Below are 10,421 nucleotides of genomic sequence, written 5' to 3'. Positions count from 1 at the left end.
TGCAGCCTCTCATCTCTTAGATGGAAGCATGCTACCTTAGGCGCAGGGTTAGAGCGAAGAACTTCAAGGCAGCGCCTGCAAAGCGTTTGTCCCCGCACCCCGCTAAGCACTAACCATAACAAACCACACGTCACAGATCCAGGTGAGCGATTCTCTCTGCGATAACGGAGCAGGGAGGGCTCCAAGCAGGTGACGTCTGAGTGACGGCCGCCACCCGCCACCCCAGTCCATGCCCCACCGCCCAGCCCCTCCTCCACCCCTGGAGATTTGGCTCCGGGCCAGGCTCGTCCGGGTCGGGTCCTCCTCCTGCGGCCCGTAGGGGTGAGAACCCGTATGGAGTCAGGTGAGCATGCGCACGAGCCCGGAGCCACATCCATTGGCAGCCGGCGAGGAGCGTATTGATGACGCATCAGGAAAATACAGGAAGTACGGCCTACGGGAGCCGAGGTGGGCCTAAAAGGCTCCGGGTTCGGGCCTCCTGGGCGGGAGGGAATGAATGGGCGCTGACCGGGAGGCGCGTCCGCTCTAGGCACAGGCCTTAGGCGTGTGAGTGGCCGCAGCATGGAGGACGACGCTCCGGTGATCTATGGGCTGGAGTTCCAGGTGCGTCCCAGGAGGGCCCCCGGCGCCGCGCGCTTTGAGCAGCGAGGCCGGCGCGTCCCCAGCCCCCCTGTGCAGCTGAGGACCGGGAGGGGGGCTGCGCGGTGCGCCTTTAAAGGACTTGGTTATCCAGGAAGGCCCCGGGTCCTGCGTGACGCAGGGTGGGCGCAGCGCCGGTGCCCACGACCCCCGGGCTGGGGAGCCCCCGCCGCCTCCTCTCCCCGCAGCCCTGGGTGTTGCTGGGGGGCTGATGTGTACGTACTGTGTACGGTTTCCTGCAGCCTGCAGTTCGTGGACGCAGGCACCGTGGGTTTTCTGGGGTGGGGGAGGCGGTCGTTTAATTGGGACATAAGAGTCGGAAAGATAAACGGAAAGTTCTCTAGTACCCTACACCCAGTTTCCCCTAATGTTGAAGTCTCACGTGACCATGGCAAATTGATCAAAGCTTAGAAATTGTAAACATTGGTGCAGTCCTGTGAATGGAACCACAGACTACTCGGATTTCACCTCTTTACCATTCATGTCCTATTTTTCTTCAGCCTGTACTCTGCAGTGCCTGTTCACCGTGACCATCACGTAGTAGGTGCTCAGCACATGGCTGTGAAAGGGATGGGCCCCCACCCACCGTGTGAGCAGTGAAGCCGGAATGCACATGCAGTTTGGCAGGCCCACAGGGGAGTCTACGGATAGAGGGGAGAAGGGAGGGGGAAAGGGGCCGGGGGAGCTGGAAGGGCAGGTGGGTTGCACTGTGCAGGTCCTAACAGAGCCCTGTATTGGTTTCAACTCTTCAGATGGCTTTTGGGAACCTTAAGGCACTTAAGGACAGATACAGAGACAAAAGACACAGTTCACTGCCTTATGAAGTACCTGATAACATAATTGTGTGCCCCAAATGTGTGTTAAAAATATAAATTATAGGGGCGCCTGGGTGGCCCAGTCAGTTAAGTGTCTGCCTTGGGCTCAGGTCCTGATCTCAGGGTCCTGGGATCGAGCCCTGCATCCGGCTCCCTGCTCAGCAGAGAGTCTGCTTCTCCCTCACCCTCTGCTGCTCCCCACCGCTCATGCTCTCTCTCTCTTCTCTCTCAAACAAGTAAATAAAAATCTTAAAAAAACCCCTAAAAAATAGAAATGATTTTGGTTTCAAGAAGCTTACAGTGAGAGAAGCTGCAGCGTTAGTTGCTAAAAGCCTGGACACCACCACAACTCCTGAAGTTTAAATCCTGGCTCCAGGGGCATCTCGGTGGCTCAGTTGGTTGAGCATCCAACTCTTGATTTCGGCTTAGGTCATGCTCTCAGGGTCATGGGATCTTTCCCTGCCTTGGGCTCCCTGCTCAGCGGGGAGTCTGCTGGAGATTTTCTCTCTCTCCCTCGCCATCTCCCTTTCCCTCTTCCCTTAACCCCTGATTGCTTGTGCTCTCTCTCTCTCTCATAAATAAATAAGTAAATAAATAAAATCTTTAAATCCTGGTTCTAGCACTTACTAGCTTTGTAACCTTGGGCTTCAGTTTCCTTGCCACTAAAATGGGAAAATGAGCCTGGATCCCCTGTGGCTGTTAGGAAAATTGAATGAGTTAATACATTTAATTCAAGCACTTAGAACATTGCCTGGCACATAATAAGCATTCAGGAAATGTTCTAATTATTATCATAAGACAAAATTCTTACAGATAAATCCATACAAGGCTGTATCAAAGTGTCCTATGAGGAATGAGTTGTGTTACAGTGTTTGACCTTGGGCTCAGTTACCCAAGATTGTGCCTTAACTAGCTGCTTTTGAGAGCGTCCTTGTGTGTGGGGTACCCTGCTGAAGACTGCCTGTATTTCACTTCTCTCTCAGTCCTACTTGTAGATGCTGTTCTGTGGGCCAAGCCCACCTAGCCAGACTTGGGATTCTAACCTAGAGAGGCTTTAAACTCAAGCCAACTTCAGAGCCCCTTAACTGCAAAGTTGCACTGCTTTCTCCTGGAAAAGGTGCATGTGTGGCCACATGCAGGGGGAGCCTGTGGGGAGATTGAGGGTCCCTGACCTCATATTTCCTAAAGTGTACATCTGACTCCAGTGTACCTAATCACTCCTTCATCTGCTTAAGAAATCTCCTTAAGAAATAACAGAGGTTTTGATCTTCAGTGTTGGATCTTTGAGATAACAAATGTTATTCCCTGGGATTAATATCAAGGAGTGGATCCTTGCCTTGGGCATCAAATGTTTTATCTGAATTTCTCCTTTATCTTAGAAGAAGTAGCAGATTTTTATGCTTCTTTATTTTGGACAGCTTGTGGGCCATGACATTCTTGAATCTGAAGAACCGTTACTACGGTAAACATAAAAAGAACTGGAAGTCACAGTGGAGGTTTGGTTGTCAGTGACTTTCAAATCACTGTGGAGAACACTTTACTTTCGAAGATGGGGATCTGGAGGTGCCTGGGTGGCTCAGTTGGTTAAGCATCTGCCTTCGGCTCAGGTAATGATCTCAGGGTCCTGGGATCGAGCCCTGGATCGGGCTCCTCACTCAGTGGGGAGTCTGCTTCTCCCTCTTCCTTTGCCCCTCCCCCCTGCTTATGTGTGTGCGTGTGTGTGTGTGTGCGTGCGTGCACGCACGCACGCTCTCTCTCTTAATAAATAAAACCCTTAAAAAAATAAAAGAAGATGGGGATCTGATTGCTGTCCATTGACTGAGGTAATGAGGCTCGAGGGTAAAATGAGGTCCTTCTATGTCAAATAAAAGGCAGAAGAGCACCATACAGGGGTCATTAAAATAAAAATGCTGAGCACGTTTGTGTTTATGGGACATTATGGCATCATGTGATTCACATCTTTTAGCTCATAGGAAGCAACTTTTGACTTGTGTTTATGATTTTAGTTTTTTTAATTTTTGTATATTTAAAATTAAAAAGAAAATCCAAGTAATTCTTACTAGTCTTTTAAGTAGTCAGATTGCTGAAAATCTGATTAAGAACGCAGACCCTAAACACGCCTTTTCCATCTTATCTGTTTCTTAGACAACAACCACATTCAACTTAAAACTGTTTCTTCTCTTTACCACTTGTTCATAAAGATTTTATTTTTTTTTAAATTTATGTGTCAGAGAGAGAGAGAACCAGTGCACAAGCAGGGGGAGCAGCAGAGGGAGAAGCAGGGTACCCACTGAACAAGGAGCCCAATGTGGGGCTCGATCCCAGGGATCATTACCTGAGCCAAAGGCAGACGCTTGACTGACTGAGCCACCCAGGCACCCAGAATTTTAAGTTTAACACCTTATTTTTGTATAAGCATATCCCGAATTTCCTGGGGAATGGTGTGCTTGCTGGCCATGTGCTGGTACAATTGCTGTTTGTCTTCTGGGTGTCCCAGTTCCCTGTCTTGCATCCTTTTGTCCTGTGTTTGTATTACTGGTCTAGACGATCCCGGCCCGGTGTGCTGTTCCTATCATACTTGCTTTGCAAGATGATTACTGGAGTCTATTTACATTAATAATACAAGGAATATACTACCACTTCTGGGCTGGATTTTAGGGCTCTTTTCTGAAAGGGGGGAGAGTTATTTTACAGGACGTCCAGTAACCATGGTCAGGTGGTAATTGGATTGACTGGTCCCAAATTAGGCACAGAGACACTGCATTTTAACAGTGACACATTTCAGCACAAAGCCATCTTATAGTTACATTTTATAGATTTGTTGCATATTTGAATATTGTATACATTATTCTAATTATGATTGTAATTTTTGTTATGGATGTTTCTCCAGCATTGTTTGAATTAGAAATAGTGTAAATGAGACTTCAGGTGCCTTCACACACACTCTTAGTGCACTGGGCAGGAGAAATCAGCCTTCCCAGTTTGAGTTTAATCTGCAGTTCTCAGTTAACAGAACTGTAGTTCTTTATGACTATTTCAAAAGTCTCTACAAATAAGATTATTTCTCTCCTGCACGCTTATTTCTTTGAAAATTTTGGCATTAAGAAGACCCTCTCGGGGCACCTGGGCGGCTCAGCTGGTCGCGTGTCTGACTTGGTTTCGGTGTAGGTCATGATCTCGGGGCCGTGGCATAGGGCCCCGCTTGGACTTCGCGCTCAGCAGGAGTCTGCTTGAGATTCTCTCTCTGCCCCTTTCTCTGTCTCAAATAAATAAATTTAAAAAAAAAAAGAAAAGAAGACCTTCTCTGGTTGCGAGGGCCACTGGTCCTTCAGCAGACACGCCGAGGGACCACTGTGCCCCACTGAAGTGGCTTGAGTGTGTCCACCTTGCCCGTTCCTGAGCCTCGGGCGCTCTCCCAGCACTGGCTTTTGGATATGTGGTCACTAGCTGTTCTGATTTCTTCCTTTCTTTTGAGGTTAGGTTTGGTCATTTGTATTTTCCTAGGAAATTCATTCATTTATTTGGTCGGCAAGTACTTTTGGTCTACAGTGTGCCAGGCATTACTCTCTGCCCTAGAGCAGGGCAGAGAAGGAATCAAACACCACCCCAGCAACCCTCCCTCCTGGAGGCCCGTGTGGAGAGCAGAATCCAGAACAGCCTTAGGTGTTCTTCCAAGACTCCTCAGTTGCATGCCTAATTTGTTTGTTGTCATTCTTTTTTCTTAATGTAAGCATTTAGATCATGAATTTTCTTCTGAACACTGACTTCTTGATTTTACTGTTTTCTGGGTATCTTACGGTTTTGAACTCAATGTCTTTTATTACCTGAAACTTTGGGGTCTTTCTTAGCCCTGCGCACATCCCCTGCTGTGAGTGGGGGTCCGGCCTTGTGTCCTTCCTGCAGTGGCCCTGCGTTTCCCTCGGTGAGCTCTTTGAGCCCAGGATTCTCCTGCGGTTGCCGTGCCTTATCTTCTCCAAGCTGTGTCTTGATTTTTTTCCCCTTTTACTTTTCTGTTCTTTTTTTCTCTCATTTTTGAAGAGGCGACTGCTCTGTTAGGTTTTATAGACGTGGGCTGGTGTGTATAGTATGAGCTCTGGCTCTTCCGTGGCAGCATGTGGTCAGTGCGTGTGTGTCTTCTGAGGTCTTCCCGCTGTTCTGCCTCGCTGTCCCTCCTGGTGGTGCCCTTGCAGGGCTCCTGAGCTCCTCTGATCCTGGTGTCTCGCGGGCGAGCCTTCCAGTCCAGCTGCAGTAGGCTCTGTACGCAGAGTTGGGCCCGGCCCAGGCTCCAGACCGGCGGGAATTCCTGCAGCCCAGGCTTTGGTTTGTGAGCGAATCTGCAGCCCTCACTCATCCCCGGGCAAAGACGATGGCCCAGGCTGGCTGCCCACAGTGCGGCACCCCTCCACTCTGTGGGGCCAGAGTGCTTCCAGACGGGATGCCCAGCCTGCTCGGCCTGCTCTGACTCTTGCCACCAGCCATGCGCCTGTCATGCCGTCCCATCCCCGCCGTGCCTGCCGTGTCTTCGCGGGGTGGGGGGGGTCGCCAGCGCCCGCCCTCTTCAACCCCCCTCTCGGCTCTGACCTCTACCTTCAAGTCTTTCTTCTTACGGCATGTGTTTGGATTATAGATGTTTCTGAGTTTCATTGAAGACAGTCTCTGTTTCTGCTTTTTATTCTCGTTCTTGCTTTTGTGTAATTCCCTAGGGTTTGGAAGAGCGAAATGAAGACTTTAGCCTACTGCTCGAAAACCTGAGGGCCCGATTTGACTTGATGAGGTGGGAAGTGGAGGGTGAACTGGAATAAAGACTCATGTCAGGAAGGTTGGGTAAGAGGTTGTGAAAATGCTGTTCAAGCAAGGAGTGGGGAGAGGTGGCGGTGTGGCTGGAGAGGAGCTAGGGAGGGCGGGATGCGGGCTTCGGGGTTCCCGTGTGGTTGGCCTGGTAGGCAAGAGGTGGGATCAGGGGCTGTTAGCCGCGGACCTGGGTAGTGGGTGCGCAGTCACCAGCCTGGTTACGGTGATGACGCTTGTGGGAAGGGGGCTTGCTAGGAGGGCAGTGTGGCCTGGGAGAGTCGGGAGGGAACCGTGGGCGCAGAGCCACAGCGTGAGCAGGGCGCTGGGTGGTGACGGACTGGGTCCTCGGGGGCCAAGGGACAGAGGGCTCTCATGTCAGGGGCATCTGCTGGCTGTGACACCGGAGGCCACGGGGAGGGCGGTGCCGCGGGCTGGCTGTGGTGAGGCCAGGTCAGCAGACGGGGAGGAACCGGTCAGGGCGAGGAAGGCTCCCCCTGTCTACGCCACCATTAAGCTTGGCAGCGAATGGGAGAATGGAGGTCTGGCAGCAGCTTGAGAAGCAAATGAGTCAAGGTGAGATATTTTCAAAGGACAAGGGGACATGGGACTTGATTTTCCTAGTTAAGGAGAAGAAGCCAGAGAAGAGGAGAGGGACAGAGAAGAGAGAGGGCTGCCCAATGTTGTGTGCTGCAGGTGGGCAGCAGGGGCGCCCCATCTCTGGGCAGGAGGGCAGGGGCTGCCCCATCTCTGGGCAGGAGGGCAGGGGCGCCCCCTTCTCTGGGCAGGAGGGCAGGGGTGCCCCATCTCTGGGCAGGAGGGCCCCATCTCTGGGCAGGAGGGCAGGGGCTCCTCATCTCTGGGCAGGAGGGCAGGGACGCCCCCTTCTCTGGGCAGGAGGGCAGGGGCACCCCATCTCTGGGCAGGAGGGCAGGGGCTCCCCATCTCTGGGCAGAAGGGCAAGGATGCCCCTTCTCTGGGCAGGAGGGCAGGGGCGCCCCTTCTCTGGGCAGGAGGTTAGGGTCGCCCCCTTCTCTGGGCAGGAGGGCAGGGGCTCCCTGTCTCTGGGCGGAAGGACAGGGACGCCCCCTTCTCTGGGCAGGAGGGCAGGGGCACCCAATCTCTGGGTAGGAGGGCATGGGCGCCCCCTTCTCTGGGCAGGAGGGCAGGGGCACCCCATCTCTGGGTAAGAGGGCAGGGACGCCCCCTTCTCTGGGCAGGAGGGCAGGTGGCGACGTCTCCAGGAGGCCAGCCGATGGCTTCTGTGTTGCTGCTCAAGTGTGAGGCGAGTTCTTCGCTGTAAGGTCGGGCTGGGTTGCACTGGGGCCTCCAGAGGATCTGGCAGTGCAGAGCAGAGTGGGCGAGGGGCAGGCGGCAGCCCCTTGGCGGAGCTGAATGGTCAGCCTTTGCACTTACAGGAGTGAGTGTGTGAGTGAACGCGCCAGTGAGCGTGTCCCCAGGAGCAGTGTTGTTGCCACAATTATCCATGAGTAGCTCAAGAGCTTTGGTGTTCCTCTTATGCACTCTGGACCTCTGTGATTTTGGGTGTGGGAGACGGAGAGGAGAAGTAGGTACTCAGCTAGCACAGAGTGAAGAAGTTGGGGCTTTGCCTTCTTTTCGCTCTTTCTTTTGTGTTTGTAAAGTGATCTGCCAGATCGCTGAGGAGGCGATCTGCTGTGTGAGGAAGGGCATCGGGTGGTCACTAGCTTCCTGGTTTGTCATCCTAGCGATCTGGGGCAGCTCTCAGTAAAGAGGCTGTTTCTGGGGGGAGACCGCCCACTGTAGAAGATTCAACCCACCCTTGTCTCTGCTGCTTAAGCACAAGTCCTGTTCCACCTCCTCGCCTTCCGGCATCACCTTAAACTTGCCTGGGGCGCGGCGCCTGGTGGGGGAAGTTCTGATGAGGAACCGGGCTGGACGTTCACCAGAGGGAGTGTTTACTTGCTCAGACTAATAAGCACATGAAGACAGTTTTGAATTTCCCAAGGGAATGCTTAGTACTCGGCGAGTACTGGGAGGTCTGGGATTTGTGCCTCTTGTCACGGAGTGGAACTTTCAGAGTGCTTCTGGTGAGAGCCAGGCTTCTCAGCATCTCCAGTTGCCTTGTCCTGGGTTGGCTCACTAAACGGTGAGGTGGGTGGAAAGACAGCTGTGTCAGGAAAGTGCCATGGCCCTTCTTTTGAGAACAGGGCATGGAATGATAATAAAGTGACCCGTGCTCTGCCTTCAATCCCGTGTGTAAATATCTTACTTGTGTTCCTGGGTCCCTGCATCACCATAACAGAAAGAGAACCAGACTCAAGGCTGGGAGTCTGGGTGGTTCTTCCTCTAGGAGCTTTGTGACCATGACTGAGTCACTTAACCTCTCTGGTCCTCAGTGTCTTTATCTTCTAAGTAGAGATAATATTATCCATCTTGACTTTGGGTCTCCTTCATTGTATTATGAAGATGAACCACGGTAAAATACACGGAGATGTTTTATGACCTATTATACCCTACAATTTGATCTTGTAACAATGAGGTCATTGGAACACCGCAAAATCATCATTATGACTCGACGTAGGAAGGTCGTTTGATCATTCACTTCATCACAGGACCAGAATTATGGATACACATCCGTCACCCAAATGGCCAGAGTTAAGTTGTTATTTTAATTTTACCCAGTAAAGTACTAAAAAGATCTTAGATTCAGTGTTTTTGAGATTTCACTGTAATTTTTAAAGATTCAGTTTAGATTCTTTTGTAAGAATAATTCTCTTCAGTTTTTTATTTTTATTTACTTATTTTAGAGAGAGTGCATGCGTGTGCAAGCAGGGAAAGGGATAGAGGGAGAAGGAGAGAGAATCTTGAGCAGACTCTGAGCTGAGCGCAGAGCCCGACATGAGGCTCGATGTTATGACCCTGAGATCTTGACCTGAGCTGAAACAAAGAGTTGGACACTTAACCAACTGCGCCACCCAGGTGCCCCTCCTATTCAGTGTTTTAAAAAAGAAGTGGCTTACTGTGTGTGACAGAATGCGTAGTGTCAGACTTGTAGTACTTTTCTAAAACTGTGGTAGCTTTTGTCTCTGAAACACATGATCTCTTAGACTTTATTTCCTTGCATGCTTACCGATAGTCCTGCCCAGGGGTGCAGTTCTGGGCTCTGTAAATTGCTTCAGGATGAAGCAGGTTGAATGCTGGTTCGTGATGGCACTCAGCAGCCTCTGCAGCGCTGAGCTGCCCTTTTGTCCAGTCTCATGGCCACTAACACAACGTACTTCTTTCTGGTGTTCTTCTGTTTTCCAGTGATGGCATTTAATCCTGTCTTCTGCCTGAAGTTGAGCTCGTGGGTGTGTTTTGATAAATGTTAATTTGCTGCTGTGCGGTCTGGGCCAGGGGCCTATACATAGTCATTTCCCACCTGCTCTGTTTGGTCTTGTCCGATGTCTCCTGCAGGTCTGTCTCCTGAGGGCAGGGCTACTGTCTTACCCTCCGTGGTACCTTCCATGCGTGGCCACCATGCAGGCATTGTGTAATCAGCTCATGATTGCTGACTCCAAGCACAGACAGGTCTTTTCATGGAAAATAATCATTTCCTCTCAGATGAGTCCTCTTCTGGGCCCTGTTTTTGGGGACTTTCAGGCTTTTTCTGTCTGGGATGATGACATGTACCTGCATTTAAGTCTTAGTGTTCTTGTTTGAAGGTGGAGCCCATCCCGCATCCCCTCTGTTGACCTGGGTTCTGCCTTCTGAGCAGCTGGGGTTTATCTCTGCAATGGGGTGGATGCTTCCTCACCATTTTTCTCTAACCAAGTGGTGTTCTAATTAAATAGGATTCAGGGCGTCTGTGAATTTGTGGTATTATGTGCAAAATTCTACTTGTATGTACGTGCATTGTTGGCAGAAGGTATATAGACTCAAAAGAATTCTTCAGTTTTGTGAAGGGGTCTAAGGCTCCAGTCTAGTTTTGTTGAACAGGTTGTAGGCATATTGGCTAGAATGGATTTTTTCCTCCAGATGCCTAATAATGTGAATACTGTTCTGGACATGTATTTTCTTGCTGTTACCGAAATGTATTCTGGTAGTTGATGTTTTTGTGCCAGCAACCCTTTGTGAGGAGGGGTTGGGATATAGGGGCTATGGTTGCATTTTCTGAGAGCATGACATGAAATCATTGTCTCCAAACCTTTTGGCAGT

General features: G+C 50.8%; 1 protein-coding gene across 3 annotated transcripts in view; it reads left to right on the top strand.

The window, feature by feature from the left end:
- Positions 1 to 417: 417 nt before the first annotated feature.
- EIPR1 (EARP complex and GARP complex interacting protein 1) overlaps positions 418 to 10,421 on the top strand; it is a 136,099-nt gene continuing 126,095 nt past the window's right edge. Inside the window, exon 1 of one of the 3 annotated variants that reach the window (XM_078055912.1) lies at positions 418 to 603. In XM_078055912.1, the coding sequence (XP_077912038.1) occupies positions 562 to 603 (42 nt within the window). In that variant the 5' untranslated portion in view covers positions 418 to 561. The remainder of the gene's footprint in view (positions 604 to 10,421) is intronic. The other 2 variants (XM_078055911.1, XM_078055910.1) reach the window with 2 other exon arrangements.

The sequence above is a fragment of the Halichoerus grypus genome, chromosome 10, assembly GCF_964656455.1.
Source record: "Halichoerus grypus chromosome 10, mHalGry1.hap1.1, whole genome shotgun sequence".
NCBI lineage: Eukaryota > Metazoa > Chordata > Mammalia > Carnivora > Phocidae > Halichoerus > Halichoerus grypus.
Note: the sequence above shows the minus strand (reverse complement) of the source record. Positions and strands in the feature narration are given on the sequence as shown.